Genomic DNA, 18,041 nt, shown 5'->3' on the forward strand with positions numbered 1-18,041 from the left:
TCATCAGGAATTCTTGATTCAATAAATCCAGGGCTGGGGCTGGATCTGCGTTTCTCTGAGTGCTCCTGATTCCCACACCGTGGTCTGAAGCTGACCCCCTGCAGGGTGCCGTATGGGGGTGGTGGGTGGTGAGGAAAAATTCAGGTAGATGCCTTGTAAGCTCTTCGCAGACATTCATTTGTAAAAGGCATTAGTAGTTCAGATGGGGGCGTGCCTTGCTCTGTGTCACAGTGTGTAGCAGCTGGGCTGGAACCTTCCCCACTGCCCCAGAACGGTTTCCTATCTGCCAAGTGGAGGCTTGGAAGGCAGCGCTGCACAGGGGCAGGTTATGCCCAGAACTGGGTCTCTGTTATTTCATTGCTGAGTATCCTTGGACTAGTTACTCCCCATCTCTGGGTACCAGTTTCTTTATTGATAAAACGAGAGGATCCTCAAATGTTCTTTCAAGGGTCAAAGCACTGTTGTTCCTGAGGTGGAACGTACCTTTTACTCTGTGAAGCTGTTCCTCACCATGCCTCTGAAGGTCCCACCTCCCTCCTCTGAAACTCAGGAGCATGCATCCCCCGTTCTGCATACTACTCGTTCTGATTACCTAATACTATTGAAATGAGTGTCACGGGGGCAGTGGACTATTCCTCAGACTGAGGGAGACAGTGCTTCTGAATTTAGAAACAAATCTTGAGTAACAGAGAAAGTCAGAGCTCTGTCCTTGTGGTCCTTCCACCGCAGACATCAGCTTCATGGTTACCTTTATCTGACGCTTGCTACTTGACAAGTACTTTCCATGTGCTGCCTCCTGAAATCCTTAAAACCATCTGTTGAGGGGGGGACTGAAAACCTCACTTTACAAAGGAGGAGGCTGAGGCTGGGAGAGCTTTCCCATGCCCACACAGCTGATCAGTGACAGTCACGGGGCTCGAACTCAGGGTTGTCTCCAATCCCAAGTCAAACAGGATTTATTTAGTGAGGTCTGCTGTGGCCTTTACCAGTGTGCTGCTCTCCAGGAGCAGAAATGTGATAAACACTTGCTTAGGAATCAACGCACTGGTGATGTTCCTTCCAAATCTGTGTCCCTGGTGAGAAAAGTCTCATGTTACTCTGCAGTGGAGCGGAGGGAGGCTGAAAGGCTCTCCTAGGAATGAAGCCCAAGTCCTTGGCTTCAGGGGCCAACATTCTCCACTGCTGAGCTAAAGCCACCCGAAGCGGGCCGAGGAAATCTGCAGTGCATGGTAAAGCACGGGGCAGATGCTGAGGGGCCATTCCTGCAGGGCACTCTCGGGGTGCCACCTGGGGTCGGCAGGCTTGTCCCCCATGACTGACTCAGACATGCTTACTCCCCTGTGGGGAGTCTCGGCAGGTGTCCTCCGTGGAGGAACTTGCCATGGCAACCTTGAGGCCAATCCAGCTCCCAGAAATTTTCTGTAGCAGCAGCCAGAAGTGCTGAGAGGCAGAGAGACAGCTTGCTCATTGCTGAGGGAGGTTTCAAAATTATGTCTGGGTCCCTAGGCGCCCTTTGCCCAAATGAAACAATCATCAAACATCCCGCACATCTCTTCTCAGCAGAGGCCATAAAAAATTCCTAATTTCTCTAGGAACGCAAGGATGCAGGGGGTACTGTGCTTGTTGTTTTACAGAATAATTTAACATTAATGGAGAGGTGGTGAACAAAAATTTAATGCTTGTCTTTGATTCCCTAGCTGCCCGTGAAACACAAGTTTTCTTGACTTTATACCTCTCAACAGCTCAGAATCTGTGCACAGTTTTCTCAGGAATCACTGTAGTCACGATTCTAGGGCTGTTACCAAATTCCCTAGAATCTGAGATTCAATCAACTGAAAATACACCATCAATTTAGTAACAAGTATGTATAAAGAAGAAAATAAATTACATGCTTTATAGCATATGTAAGTATTATACTAACTTCAGAGCCTTTAAAAGGTGCACCTTTGTCTCGATATTGGAAACCAGGACACCCTTCTCCTGAGGGACCATGTCAGTGACCCAGTGAGAGTGGCTCTGGCTTCCAGCCCCGATGTAAGCACGCGGCCGCGCAGGCTAGTGGTGGCGCCCCGACGACACAGAGCCTTGCCGTGTGCTTTAAAAACCCACAGCACGGGTCACAGAAACTTGTTCTGCCGCTTGTTAAGTTTTGTTTAGAGGTGGCCTGGATATTCTCACAGAATAAATATATTTTCAAAATGCACTGCCTTGGCTGTGATTCTCGTTCTAGGAACCGCAGTACGCTTTCGCCCCCTTTTCGGACGAGGACACGGCAGGCTCACGGAGGCAGGGCCCTCGGAGGGGCGGGCCGGCAGGCGGCCTAGCACAGGCAGGCAGCTTCCAGGGCCTGGTCCTGCCCAAGGGTTTCACTGGGGGCTTCCTAGGTATCTGTTCCAGTTTCTCATATACAAAACGGCGGTTATATCTACTATCAGGGCCTAAGACAGGCCACCCCAAATATGCAGACTGGCACATTGATGATTTGGAATTAGTTACTTAAGAAATGGCCTGTGCAAGAGGAAAACCCTGACCTCTCCCTCCCGCTAAAAGCAGGAGGTACCTCTCCCATGTGGCAGGTGCGCTTGCTGCCCCGGGGGCTGAGAGACAACCTCTCTCAGGGTTAAAAGGCGCCAGATCGGAAAAGGCCACCTAAACAAGCCTGGTACCACCTTCGCTGTTTACTGCCCACGCCCAGACCTTGCTGAGATTCCTCCCTAATGAGGTCTAACTTTCTCTGTCCTGGCAGCTTCTTCAGAGGGGATCAATGGGGGGAAAGATAGATTTTAAAAATAAGTATAAAAGGGTGCCTGGTTTGATCATTTCTGAGCATCATATTGTGATTGTCCCGTGTGCACGTATAATAAATTGCTTTTTCTCCTGTTACTGTAGTCTTCTGTAAATTTTATTATTAGTCCAATTACAATCTAATAGGCCTGCCAGCTTGGCTATTTACTATGTACTTCACAGTTTACTATTTAATTTCTCTTCTAATATAGCCAAGGTAAGAAGTATATCTTTTGGGATAAGTCATTTTTAATGTTAGAGTTAGGTCCAAAGTACTTTTAGTTGTTCCTGACCCAGAAAATTAGTTGATAATATTTCTCATTAGAGACTTTTTTTTCTCATATTTTCCAAAAGAGAACTTATTAAAAAAATGGTTTTAAATCACAGAGTATAATATATACTCTGCGCAAGTGTTTGTAAATTTTGAACTAATAAGCAATTGCTTATAGTAGAAATAAATGACAGTAGGTTTAATAGATATGAGGCCATGGAACTAACACATTTCAGGAAGGAAGACTCAGTAAACATTCTAAAACAATATGATTTTTAAGGTAGAGATCACATCCCTATTTTACAAGACATATTGAGTTATCTGATATTAAAAATATGGATTATAAAGTGTCAGAGTTGAGACTTGAATCTCTTGAGTTTCAATCTACTGCACTGAGTTAGAGAATTATTATTTTTACATGGGGCCCTATATCTATCTGCAGGGAGCCATAAACAGTGTTGCTACAGGTATGTCCAAGCTTGGAAAATAATATGAGGTCTCTCTGTCCAACTGTGTCACTGGTATCTTGACTCTCTGGTGACAACATCAATAAGAAAGCTGAAGAGCATGGGCTTGACTGCTCCCAGCTACCGTTCAGACCAGATCATTCCTTTCTTCCCTCCCTGCGACTCCCTCTCTTTCTTCTCTTGGACAGCAATAAATACTAGAATATAATATAAATGATAATTATTAGAAATGAGCATGAGCTATTTATATGTAATTATCTTGGGTTATTCATTAAATGTAAAATGTGAAACGATAAATTAGGTATAAAAAGAAAAACTTCCGGAAAAATTTAGAAGACCATATGCTTATCTTAGGGCTTCAGGAGGAATTTTTATCCATTCCAGAAAATACAAATTACAAAAGTAGAAACAACTAGACAATATAAAAATTAAAAACTTGTATGGCATGATTGAGAGCTTAGAAAAATACCTGTAATGCACATGTGAATAAATGTTCAATATCTCTATTATAGTTACAACTCTTCAAACTGACAACAAAGGAAAATGGACAAAAATAAGAACAGGCAATTCACAGGAAGCCAATTCCAATAGCATATAAATATATGAACAGATACTCAGTTGTTTAAGAAATATGAAGAATGAAAGTCAAAACAACATTATAAACATTATAGACTGCAAAGAGCAATCAATAATGCAGTTGAAGGGAAAGGAAAGTGAGAGAGAGGAGCTGCTCACACAGAAGCATAAATAGATGTAATAGATGTATGAAAAAATAATCACCAGATACTACTGGTGTCTTTTTTCTTCAGGAAAAAGTGGGATTTATGTGGTTTTTACTTTCTTACCTTTTTCTAATATGTAAATAAAAATAACCATGTGCTTTAAAAATATAACTAACTTCTGGGGTGGTACAGCTTCAGTTTTACGTGCTGCCTTTAGTTCTAAATGCTAGCACGCTGCCTTTTCCTATTCTGAAATTCCTCACTTTGGTTACCTTTTGTTAGGAGCTAGATTTTTTATTTAAGCTATTATTTTCTTTTTTAAAATGAGGACTATGGATGCTATGCTCCCTAAGATCTTGCATGTTGAGGATAGGTTGTCTTTCTTTTGCCTTTATATGTCAATAGTAATATTCTTAGGTTATATTTTCTTCCCCCAGAACCCTGCCACATTTTCCATAGTCTTATAAAATTTAATATTGCTATGGGATAGTTTGAGACCTATCTTTTTTTTCTTCCTTGTAGGTCACCCACTTTTTCTGAATGGAAGGTTAGTAATTTCAGAAGAACATAATAAGGGATTGAGAATGTCTATTTTTATCTTGGAACCCAGTATATCCTTTTGGCCTAGTGATTAATTTCATTACAGATGTATATAAATATCTAACATATAGCATAGTAGTTAAGAGTGTAGCCTCTAGTCATATTTTCCATTCAACCATTTCTTAGCTGTTTAACCTTAAGTTAATTACACTGTCTGGGTATCAGTTAATCATCTGTAAAATGATAATAATATATGGCAATAATAGGGTCTTATGACGTAATATATATAAACTACGCATATAGAAGGCATTCACAAATTATTTATTATCATAATTAGTTATTGGTGTCAGCTATAAATACAGCCATATGCCATAAAATGAGTTTTCAGTCAACAATGGACCACATTTTATAATCCCATAGAGCAGCGATTTTCATCCAGTGTGCTGCAAGAATTTCTAAAGCATACAATACCTGACTATTTAGTCAGAGGCGCTGACCTCTTTTCCCTTAGAGTGTCAAATAAAAAAATGACAACAGCCAACACAACAAGAGCCGTCCAGTGTGAATGAACCAAAATTATACCTATTTTTTTTATGAGATCGGCAAAAAATTTATTTTTTGATGTGTCGCAGAATTTTAGTAATTAGTCTGTGTGTGCCACGAGATGAAGAAGGTTGAAAATCCTGCCATAGGTTATAACGGAGCTGACAAATTCCTATCGCCTAGTGACAAAGCCATTCCAATGCCTTAGGGCAACACCCTGCTCGCGTGCTTGTGGCGACGCTGCGTAAACAAGCTCCTGCGGCTGTATAAAACGATAGCACATGCTGCCTAATACCTGATAGGCATAATTAACGGCGATGTTACTGGTTTGCGTAATTGCTGTAGCGTCCTTTTTATTACTACTTTAGAGTGTACTCTTTCTACTTACTACGAACAGCTTGCTGCAGACATACGCTGGGAAGCCGGCAGCAGCCTCACCCAGCCCTGTTCACGGTGTCTCCTGGCTGCGCCGTTCCCTTGTGCCTGGCTTCATCCTGCGTTGTTTTGTTCAGTAGCACGCTGTAGCCTGGGGGCAGCAGGCTCCACCATGCAGCCCCGGTGTGTCGCGGGCCGCGCCGTCTGGGTTTGTGTAAGTGCGCCCTAGGATGTTTGGGCGACGACAAAATCACCTAAGGATGCATTTCTCAGAACACACCCGCATCGTTAAGTGACACATGGCCGTATTTTCTCTGTTCCATTTTCTCCATCTGTCCTTCACTGACATCATGGTTGTGCATCTTAAAGACTGCTGTCCTATATGTTTACCGGGTTTACTCTAAGACGTTTATATCTCTACATCTCTTTTCCTCTGCATTTGGCATAATTTTCTACAGCCTCAACTTTGTGTTAATGCCTTGATGTTTGCCATAATGATTCTTCTTCTCACTGTTTTTAGATTTATTATTAGTTTCTATAAAGGTGGTTTGGCTTTCATTTTTGCCTTTTTATTTTAAATATATCTTTTTGTTGATTTCAGAGAGAGGAAGGGAGAGGGAGAGAGAGAGAAACATCAATGATGAGAGTCACTGATCGGCTGCCTCCTGCTGGGGATCGAGTCCGCAACCCGGGCCTGTGCCCTGACTGGGAATCGAACTGCGATCTCCTGGGTCCTAGGTCAACGCTCCACTGCTGAGCCACGCTGGCCAGGCTCATTTTTGCCTTTTTAATTACCTCTTGTTTCTCATCTCATCTTTTACCTTTTGTTTCATACTCTCTTTCAATTTTTCATAAAAAACAAAAAGCCCCTCCTGTTATGAAAATGTTTAACTTACCCTGAAGTATTTTTTTCTAATAAAAGGCATTATGTGTCTTGTGCATGCTGAGTTTCTCTCTTTCTGTCATGTGTGTGCAAAGCCTGCAGGAGGGGGAGGCAGAGAGAGAAGCGGACCCACTGGCCGTTTTCCTGGACAGCTGCCACGCTGTCTCTCCGTGTAGATGCTTCGCTTCGAGGGGGGCCTTTTAGAAAGCCTCCCCTCTGCTCGGATCCAGCCTGCGTGGGGCTTGCTCTGGCTTCCGTCTGCACCAGCGCCGGCTCTGATCACGCATCCCCGCCTCTGCAGAGCCTCTTTGCCATGCGTGCTGTTTTTGTCCTGCTCCGCTGCTGTTTTATTACCCATGCCTTTGGACAGGGCGGGGAAAGCTGCTCATGGGTTTGGGTTCCTTCTGTCTCCACTTCTCTAACACTTCTGACAGCAAGACAGTTTCCTCTCTGCCGTTTTAAGGGCTAGGCGATGTGTGTGTGTGTGTGTGTGTGTGTGTGTGTGTGTGCGCACGCGTGTGCACTGCCATGCTCACAATTTGGCAATATGCATCACTGTTTAAAGGCACATGCTTTTTGACCCAGAAATTCCATTTTAAAAATAGACTAGGAGTCGATCATGTACAAATGTGTCAGCAATGGGATGCTGATTTCGGACTTGTTTATAGCAGGAAACCACTGAGAAACAATGCAAATATCTAAGGACCGGTGCTTGTTACATAAATTCAATAAAATATATTGTAGCTATTAGAAATGATGTGTTCTTATATTTAAAGATACAAAAAGGTAAGTGGAAAACAGCAGTCTACACAATAGAGCAAAATTATTTATGTAAAAACATATCACTAACTGTGAATAAAAGGCAGTGTTGACTGATTATATCTGGGTGTGGGGGTTTAGGTGGTTTTCATTGCCTTTTGTACTTTTTTTAAAAAGAATGATCATGCATTAGTTTTATAATCAGAAAAATAGTAACAGAGCTAGAAGCAGAACCCCTGAAACACATACACACTCCCTGCTGCCACCTCCAGAATAATAGCAACTATCTATTGCGTGCTCTTAGCCTGCACCATATAAGGCCCTTAATTGTCTCATTTAATGCTCTCGGTAGCTCAATGAGGCAGAAATTAGTGTTTCAGTTTTTAGTTGAGGAACTCGAGGGATGGGAAGTCTAAACACATCTAATGTCACCCGGCTCGTAAGAGACCACGCCTGACTGAGCCCGGCTGAGTCAGATTCGAAAGGCACCCTCTCCCCAGAGCACCCCGGTGCCTCTGAGGACGCTCACATACATCGCGGTGCTTTTACATGTTACACAGCTCATTATTCAAACTTTCGATGACTAGTCCTTATTTCACACTTTAAATATGAACCTAAAAGAGAACTCAAGGGGTAGAATAAAGACAAACCTACCCAACAAGGGAAAATATAAAAGCAGAAGACATCGGGGTTAGTATTTCAATGAAAATCATCGAGCACTCTCTTTAACATGTCATCAGAGTGTCATTAACTCTTTCAAGCTATCAGCTGAACAATTCCGTGCACCGAAGGGACACGTTTTCTTTAAAATATCATGATCTGAGGATTTTCTGAATTTCCATGTGACTTTACCCAGCCATTAGACCAATCATGTAATATACTTTGATTCTGAAAAAATACAACTGTTTTCATCATAAACCCAAACTCCGACTGCCAGGAATTTTCTTCTAAATCCACCTACAACACTGCCCAGGCAGAGCAGTCTACTTCAGTTTCAGAAACAGGAGCTAGGATCCAAACAAGAGCAGCAGCCACGACGCAAAGGAGGTCACCTGCGCGAGCACACGCAGCAGGGCCGGGATGCCCAGGGGTTGGGGCCCAAACGGCGATTAACAGGGCTTCCAACACCTCCCACAGTCCAGTTAATACCACTCACTATGTGGAGTACAAGTAATGGGGTTAAACCACCTTAAATACCAAAACAGAGTCGTGATTTAACAGGTTAACCACACCTGCTCCCCGCCCCAAGGGCAGTAACGGGGCACCCAGGGATCTGAGGGGCAGCAGTAAGGCTGAGGAGCACGATCCTCGGAAGACAGTGACACAGCTCACATGGCGCCAGGCCCTCAGCACAGGCTCAAAGCATCTCCTATCATTTGCTGCCTCACCGAGAAAGGGACATTTTAAAAACCTGAAGTTGGACAAGTAGTGTGTGATAAGGTGGAATGGTGACAGCCAGCAGGATCATCATTATCCCTGTTCCTGCCCCTCCCCCTTCCTGCCCCTCCCCCTTCCTGCCCCTCTCCCCTTCCTCCTCCCCCCTTCCTGCTCCCCCTCCTCCAAAACGGAGGCCAATATGAATGACGATTTGGTGATTAAGAATTGTAGGCACAAGGATTCAGAAACTAAACTCTAAGTATCAGCCAAAAAATAGGCTTTCTTTGGAAAATTTCATTTAAGAGTTTTGATGAAGAACAACCTCAGTTACTGCCTCCTTCCTATCAATAAAATAGCACTGGATCTGCCGAGATAGTACTTATTCGTAAAATAAATAACAACAAAGCAGCAAGGACTTGACACAAACATAACATTCTTAGGCACACATTAATAATCTAGGGCAAAAAACAGGTTCCTGGATTTGGAGCCAACCAACAGAAGAAATGCACTAACCACAAGAAACACAAGGGACCCCGGAATGCCAGGGCCTCTGATGGCACTCGGTCCTCCCAATACAAATGAACGGGACTCTAAAGACACGGCTCCTTGGCTCCCTTCTCTAGCACAGCCACCGAGACTGAGGGTCGGCGGAATCCGAGGCCCGTGAGAGCTGCGCTTCACAAGAGCAAGCCCGGGAAGGCCCCCAGGGTCTCACAGAAACCGAAGCCTCCCCACTCTCTGTGGGTGCAAGTCCATAGGGTGTCGGCAAATGTCGCACACATTAGTTTAAAGGGATCAGCCAAACAAATTGGCCCCAACAGAAATACAAGTAAATGGATTAAAAACTGGCTATCTAACCGTATAGAGAGAGAAATCGTAATTGGTAGTCCGTCTAGTTGGGGAGGAGATGCCAGTTGGGTCCCACAAGGATCGATTTTGGGTCCCATTTTAATACAGAGACAACACCCATAAATTTGGAATGAAGAATGGCCCCATATGGAGGTATTTTTGGAGCAGCTTTATTTGGAAACCTGGTGGTTATGGGTCTCTCAACAGTAAAGATATCAGAGGCATTTCAGATACGCAAGAATCAACATGGTGGAGAGGCAGGAGTAACTAAATTCTCAAATATGTATATACTTAGTTATTGGCAGAAAAATAAACAAGAAAACAACGTGAAGCTTCAATGAAAGAAAAGGAGAGCTGGAAATTTGAAGACATAAGCAAGAAAAGTGGGTAAAATTAATCCAAAGCAAATTCTATAAGGAAACAAACACACATAAATAGCAGAATGCAAAAGATAATGGGAAAGAATCTTCTAACATTAGGACAGAGATTTAATTTTTTTTACTACTCCAGAAGACTTGGGAAAAAGAAATGTTCAGTAGGCCTCTTGGCTTGAGGTTTATTTTTAAGAATCTTAGTATTTTACAACTTAATTTGTCACGTGAAGACAACTGTGAAAGTGACATTTCTTGTCAGTTCTAGACTCTCATGTGTAGACAGGTGGGTTTTTCAGGTGAAACGAATATATAAACTAATGTGGAATCGGCTTTTTAATTCTATATTATTTTTTCACCTGTTAGCACAGTGGGTGATACACTGACTATGGAACGGAAAACCCAACTTGAGCCTCAGAGATTTTGTTTACTTTGCTGTGCAACCCTGAATATTTGACTTTCCTGAAGAGTTTTAGTATATGCATAAAATGACAAGATAAGAACTGTGTTAAGAGCTGCAGATACTCTTGTTAAAATAAAGACTTACAGGAAATTAATAGAGAAGAGATCGGAAAAGTGTGAAAGCATGCCATGGAAGCAACGTGCGCTCCTGCGTTTTCACTCCTCCCTGACCTCAGGACAGAGAGCACACTATAAAAATCCCTTTGGATGACCTGACTTGCAGCTCCCATCTCTAGGAAACCATCAAAAGGAACACAAAAAAGTCAGTCCCTTCCCTACCAACTGATTTTTCCAGAGCAGCCAACAATACTTAGTTGATTATATGTGCCCGATCTTTGGGGGGAGAAAACACTTAAGAATTACAGTTGGAAAAAAGAGACATTCTTGATAAAAAATAGAGTGGCATTATTCATGACGCCCACACAAAGGAAAGCAAATGTGCAATCAGGGCCCAGGGTGGATCCCCTAAGCGTTCGTGCCAGGCGCAAAAGGAAACCATGGGCGTCTGGGATGCTAGGTGGTCACCTTTTTGTTTTAATTTAGTCAAGACAGCTGTAAGTATTCTGACCTAAGAAATAACTGATCAGGTTTGAAGTGGTTCGTTTTAAAGCTAATACCTGTTGATAAAGGATTTCCCTGCTTTGACTTGACAGCTTCTAACCTGAAACATTCCTCTGTAGATAATTCCCTCTTTTAGGGACGAGATTGCATCCTACACGCCATTCATGTAAAACACACAAGCAAGCTTCACCAATAGGTCCGGAGACTGTAAATTTTACTTTAAAAAGTAAAAATGTCTACTGCTTATAAAATTTTAATGTTTTATTAGTATTTACCGCTTACTGAGCGCTTACCATGTACTGGGGACTATGTTGCCCTCTCTATACATTATATAAGTAATCTTCATAAAAACCTATGAAAGAGGAATCCACCCTACTTTACAGACGGGGAAACTGAAGGTTATGGAGGATGACTTTCTTTTGCCTATTGTCACACAACTATTAAACAGAGACTAAATCTTGAACCTGACTGACCTCAAAATACTTCTTCAGTAACACTGTGCTAAATGACTCCTGCTGTCCTGATTCTATGCTTGCTGATCAAAGAAATGGAGAAACCACTTGTCTTAAAGGGTTTGAGACTAGGACAAACATCTTATTGTTTCTGGGGCTCAGTTTCTCGTGTTTAAAACCAGGGAATTAGACTAGAGCAGGGGTTTTTAGCTCAGTGACACTGACATTCTGGGATGGACAACTCTGTTATGGGGAGGCTGTGTGATGCCCTGTAGATGTTCAGCAGCCTCCCTGGCCTCTACCTACCCACTAGATACCAGAAGCAATTTCCTACCCCCAGTTTTGACAACCCAGAATATCTACAGACATGGTCAATGGTCCTCTGGGGGCAAGTGTGCTGGAGTTTTGAGGACTACTGTACTAGAAGAACTCTAGGTATATTTGTTTTTCTCATATTCTAGGTTCTGAATTGTAGGTCCAAGAGGATGAGCTTTTTCATCACCATGGGGCATCTCCATCTCAGCACACTGAATTTAAAACTATCTGGAGCTCCAGGTTCAGTTTGCCGTAAAACTGACACTTTCTGGGTCTTAAGTTTGTCATTTAAATGCAAATTGGTATGAAAAAAATTTGACAGAGGAAAGTGAAAAAAGGTCAGATGGTATTAAGTCAGCTTTGCGTTAGGCAATTGATTTAGACTCATTTCAAATGGCCGTCCTATGAGCTAGCTTTTATTTATTTATTCATTTTCTTTTCTTTATTAAGGCCACTGTATCAGGACAATCATAAAATGGGCTTAAATAGCATTGTCTCATGTGACAGTCTGGGAGAGCCATAATGTTACGTTGGAATCTATTGACAGCTTTCAATAAGTGAAACCTCAGACACTGGCAAGAAACTGAGTTTCCCAGACCTGTGGGTAATTGGCTTTCAAGGGCCATATTTAAGGTTTGCATCATTACAAATAATGTCTCCCAGGAAAGGGCTGCATTTGATCAGAGAATAGATCATCAATGATCAGACCTATGGATATGTAGAAATATCAGTGAATCAGAAGCTTTCGCTGGATTTGCTCCAAATAAAACTCAATGGTAGACATTATTTATGGTGTTCTGTCCTTGGAATTAAATTGACATTGAAAATACTGAAATGTCAATTAAATAATTAGTGGTATGGTTAATAATTCTGGATGGTTTAGAAGTATTACTGTCTTCCTAGTTCCAGCACTCTGAACTATGATGCCCGGCATGCTCCAGGACAATCAAACCAGAATTTCTGGGGAAGAAACCCAGGCTTCAGTATTTTTACTGCTCTCCCAGTCACTGAACCAGGCACTGAAGGCTGAGAACACTGCCTTAAAGAATGAACCGGGTTTACAACTGTGTGGGAATGATCCTTTGCCTATGTAAGGCAGTGGCCTCCTGTAGTCAAACGCTTCAGGGATTTTAAGTGGCACATGAGCAAGGCATTGAGTAATTATCTATCACTTGGGGGAAAATGATTCTTCCCTCCTCCTACACTCCTCTCTCTACCCTTCTGACGACTTCAAGGAGAAAGCCTCAGTTTGCTGCTGCTGGCAGGTCTTAAGTACATCTCTGTACTTGCTTATCTCCCCTTTAAATGCAAGAACATGCACAGCTCAGGCCCAGAGCCTTCAGCTAGTATAACCTAGAATTTGATGACATCATTACGTTTTTATTTATTTATACCTAAGATGATCTTTTAGCAAATAATAGTGATTTATGGGATATGAAATTCCTTTCTTAAATAAATTTAAATAATGTGAGTAAATTTAAATAAATATAAAGTAAATAGTAGCACACATCGTACGTATATACTGAAAAAGTCACAAAGGTGGTTTGCAGACTACTGTGCTTTGGGCAACCTTAGTATTAAGGCAGAGTTTATCTAGTATACGTGCTGCCAAAGTGAGCACAGGGTAAAGGACATCTAAGTGTTGCGTCACAAACTTGGGCTGTAACCGCGTCTCCATCGCTCATTATCTTTATGATTTGGGGAAAATCACCCATTCCCATCCCTGGGTCTTGGTTTCCTCCTTGGTGAGACCAGACCTTTGACCTATATTGCTGGCATTCTTCTAGTTTAAGAAGCAAGGAGGGCGCCCCCACCCGCGGGATTTACCTTGTTCACATCCAGGCGCATCTTATCGCTGTTGGCGCTCGCAGCCTTCTCGGCTGCTTTCTTTTGGCGTTGGGGTCCCCTCCCAAAGAAGATGTAGTTGACCAAAGCATATTCCAGAAGGGCCATGAAAACAAAGACAAAGCACCCCATCAGGTACATGTCAATGGCCTTCACGTAGGGGATTTTAGGGAGAGTCTCCCGGAGGTGGGTGTTGATGGTGGTCATTGTAAGGACAGTTGTAATTCCTGGGAGAAAAAAACACTGAGAGTTAGAATAACAATGCTCCTAGGTCCTTTCTGCTCTCGTTACAGCTGGAAAGATTACTGCATTCTTTTAGTCATTGATGTATGCCACGGGATATTTACTGGGCACTTATTATATTCCAGCTCTGTGGCAGGCCCTGGAGATACGCATAAATCATTAATTTGTAGTAAATGTGTATCATTTTAGAACCCTTCTTTAGTTATTTTTTAAAAAAATATATCTTTATTGATTTCAAAGAGAGGAAGGGAGAGGGAGAGAGAGAGAAACATCAATGATGAGAGTCATTGATCGGCTGCCTCCTGCACGTCCCTGCTGGGGATGGGTCCGCAACCTGGGCATGTGCCCTGACCGGGAATCAAACCGCTGTCTCCTGGATCCTAGGTCGACACTCAACTGCTGAGCCACGCCCAGCCAGCTAGTTATATTTTCACAGTTGCAGTTGTATATCTAGCGGGAAGGGGCTGGAAAGCGACTTAAATGCTGCTGCGTTAACGCGTGTGCAGGCTGAGCTGAGGACTGGAGGAAGCCGCCAGCCGTGCGCCGTGGCTGGGTTTGGAGCTGCGCTCTGAAGAATGGGGGGGGTCACCCAGGCACCCAGGGGCTGAAGGTCAACTGTGAGTGAGACCTCGGGGCGCTGGTGCTGGAGACAGCTTTCTGTGGGAAAGGGGGGCTTGCTTTGCGGGGTGAAAGTATACAGATCGCCCAAAAGCTCTGAAAAAGCCAACATAGGTACATGAGGATATGGTGGAAAGGATGGCGGGGAGACTGCAGGATAGGCAAGGGCTCCCTAAAGGAGAGGCATAAATGCAGAGCCCACCCAGGAGTCTGAACTTGAAGTTACAGGCAACCTGGGGCCACTGACCAGCCGGAGGCAGGGAGATACAGGACACACTGCGTTTATGATCATCGCTCTGGCGGCTGTGGGGTTCAGAGAAGCATGCAAGACAGGAAGAAAGAACACGCCTTAAGAGTTTCTCAGAATAATCTGTTAGCAAGGGGAAATGAAATAATCACAACGGTACTAAAATCAATCAGTGCATTATATAGATGATACGGACAAATGACTGTAAAAATTCGGAATGGGAGGATAATAGAGAAGTCGAAATCTAACCCTCATGTTTGTAGGCTGGGCACCTAGGCGAGTAACACACAGATAAATTATAAAGAAGTATTACAAGATTCCTCACGGGCAATGCCACACTAGGTGATGGCATTTATAACTATAATTACTCATCCAGGTGAGTGAGCACTGCTATCCATGGGGAGTAGTTTCCCTCAAAGGTGTAACTGGAGGGATAGACAGAGAATGCTGGAAAAAGCCCCTGTGGCCCAGAATCCTGAGTATGACAAGCTCCAGCTTTGTGAAAAAAGGCAGAGCTCAGAGTCCAGATCACACATGGGGGGTTATAGCCAACATGTGAACCGGGATCTCTGACTCAGAAACCCGTGTCCTTAAACACTACCTGTAACACATCCCGGTAGTTAAGGTTTCATTTCTTTGACTTTTTTTTGGAACATAAGTTTCCTGATTAATTTTCTCTCTGTAATAAAGTCACAATTTTTGTTTTGTTTTCACACATGCTCTTAAAACAGATACAGAAAAAATAAATTTGAGCATCTGATGCTGAGTATGGCCAGAAAAACCCTGGTCTTGCTTTACAGCTAGGTGTCTCACAGTTCTCCTATCTTTTTTACAATATTAGTCTTTTTGAAACATTTTCCAATTTCATTTTTTCTCTTTTTTATGTCAATTACAATTATCCTGTATGAATGTATATCATGAAAGGTATTTCTGATCTAGTAATAAATTCTTCACATAGTTTCTTAAAAATTTCTTTTAAAAAGTAAATAAATTACCTATTATTCCTAAAGTAGATATAAAATAGACAACTTTTCATTTTGAAATAAGATATTTACAAATTTCATTCATTCCTTTTTCAGCAAATATTTCCTGAGCAACATTTTCTATGAGAGACGCTGCAGACATAATGGAATCAAAATTAGATATGGACCTTTCTCTAAAAGATCTTTCAGCACCATGCGGAAAATGACATGACAAACCAAATGCATATAAATTTAACAGCGGTTGGTCTACAGAGGGGAGTTCTATAGTTTAAGAGGTTAAATCACAGGGACCTGACTCAGAACAGGTGGGCATTACTTCTCCCTTCCCTCCTTCAACCACGACGGTCCAAGCTCAACAGCAGCCAAAGTGATTCCTTTAAAACTGAAATCAAATCATGTCACTTCTTTGCTCATTGACTCTAATTTTGCTCAGCATAAAAGTGAAGCCTTTATTATGGCCCCCAAACCGCTTCACAATCTTTTCTTCCCCTCCCACACACGCTGTCTTTACTCCTGAACTCTCTGCATTTGCCTCACTGGCCACCTCACTGCCATGCCCATGGCCTGGAATATTCTTAGCCAGACAACTGTGGCTTTTCATGCTCCTCGAGTCTTTGTTCCACTGCGAATTTCTGAATAAGGCCTGCCCTGATTATTCTACAGTGCACGCCCTGAAACAACCAACCTCCCCCTTACCTTGCTCACTTCCCTCAACAGACTTACGGTATTACACAGTTTGCATGGCTAGTCAATGTACTGCCTATCTTCTGCTGCTGGGACATAACTTCCAGAAGGACACGGCTTTATCTCCAGCCTAGGGTACTTGGCGTGGCGCATAGTAGGTGTTCAACAAATACTTGCTGAATGAATAAATGAATGACTTCTCCAAGGAAGTAACAACTGAATTGAGATCTCATGGTGGAGGAGTTAACATTTCAACATTTAAAGGAATTAGTTAGAACTCAAAATAATAAAGATTGTGTAAAAGGCCATAAATTTAGTTAGTACATCTGGAGTCAGCAACATAAAAATGTCCATGAAATATAATTTATTCTCTTCCTCTGGTCTTATAACAACAGGAAAATCTAGCATAAGATAAGTGATGCCATAGATAATTTCCCTAAATTTTTACTTGGTTTTTTTCCTGCCCTCTGCCATGCTACTCCAAAATATTCATAAGACTTTAGAGTTCTTTCTGCTTAGCTATTTGTTACACACTATATTTCTTGGTTTCTTGCTCAAAAAAAAAAAAAAAATGGAAAGGAAGTCTTCCCAGGTAAGGAAGCACAGATAAATTTAGTAATTATCAAGCAACATTACATGAACTATGCTTCAATAAAAATATCACACGGATGGGACTAACGTCATTACCAACAGCTAAATAGTTAACTAATTTTGACGTGAAAGAGCTTTAATATGTGTTTAATTGACTTAATGCTGAATCAGATCACCCAAAGTCTCTGAGTCAAATCCTCGTAATGTGTGCAGTCCGGTTTCATCATATGTCACGAATTCCAGGGTAAGGAAAGTGCGTTTGGGACACACACACACACACACACACACACACACACACACACACACACACACACACACACGAGCCAGACTCCGCAAGTGGACAGAAGGCGGCCTACCCAATGCCACTCGGGCAGCCGAGGCGTCGTAATTAATCCAGAAGGAGACCCAGGAGAGGATAGTGATCAGGATGGAAGGCATGTAGGTCTGCAGGATGAAGTACCCAATGTTTCTCTTCAGCTTGAAACTGAGGGACAACCTGGGATAGGAACCTAGGAAGGCAATTGTAGAGCATCATCACTCTCAGTCAACACTTACTTACAGGATGCTTTCCTTTAAAGGCCCATGAACAGTTTGTGAATCCTCCCAAGTTCAATTTTAGCTCCGGGTGAAGAGCCCTTTCTTCTGCAAAGGATGCCTGAGGACACCAGGTTGTCAATTAGCAGGAGTTACTCCATGCTGAACACATCCCTTACTCCTCAGGCATTAAAAGAATTCCCAGTTTTCTCGGCTCTGGGTGAAAAAAATACTCATTCTCTACAACTGTAGAGGACAAGACAATTTGGGACAGTGCCTCTGTGTTCCCCCCGCCCCCCCACTTATTTCTCAGTAAGTCCATCCAATAAGTTTTTTTTGTTTGTTTGCTTGTTTGACAATCAGGCAGGACACTCTCATGATAGTAAAAGAGAGCTCCTCACAAAATCCCAGGATGATTTTAAATCTGGGATCAATGGCTATACTTCAGGTAATGTAGCAACTCCCTGAAATCTTGTGAAGGTTTTTCATGCGTATGCATTATTTTTTTCTAAAATCACTGCATCCATCAAAGTCCCAAAGGGACCCCTGACCCACTGAAAGGTGG

General features: G+C 42.6%; 1 protein-coding gene across 2 annotated transcripts in view; it reads right to left on the minus strand.

The window, feature by feature from the left end:
• GABRB2 (gamma-aminobutyric acid type A receptor subunit beta2) overlaps nt 1-18,041 on the minus strand; it is a 175,985-nt gene that overhangs the window by 15,952 nt on the left and 141,992 nt on the right. For both annotated transcript variants that reach the window (XM_016214008.2, XM_016214007.2), the window contains exons 7-8: nt 17,299-17,451; nt 13,559-13,803 (exon numbers count right to left, since the gene is read on the minus strand). In XM_016214008.2, coding sequence (XP_016069494.1) covers nt 13,559-13,803; nt 17,299-17,451 — 398 coding nt within the window. The remainder of the gene's footprint in view (nt 1-13,558; nt 13,804-17,298; nt 17,452-18,041) is intronic.

Source organism: Miniopterus natalensis, chromosome 4, assembly GCF_054644295.1.
Source record: "Miniopterus natalensis isolate mMinNat1 chromosome 4, mMinNat1.hap1, whole genome shotgun sequence".
NCBI lineage: Eukaryota > Metazoa > Chordata > Mammalia > Chiroptera > Miniopteridae > Miniopterus > Miniopterus natalensis.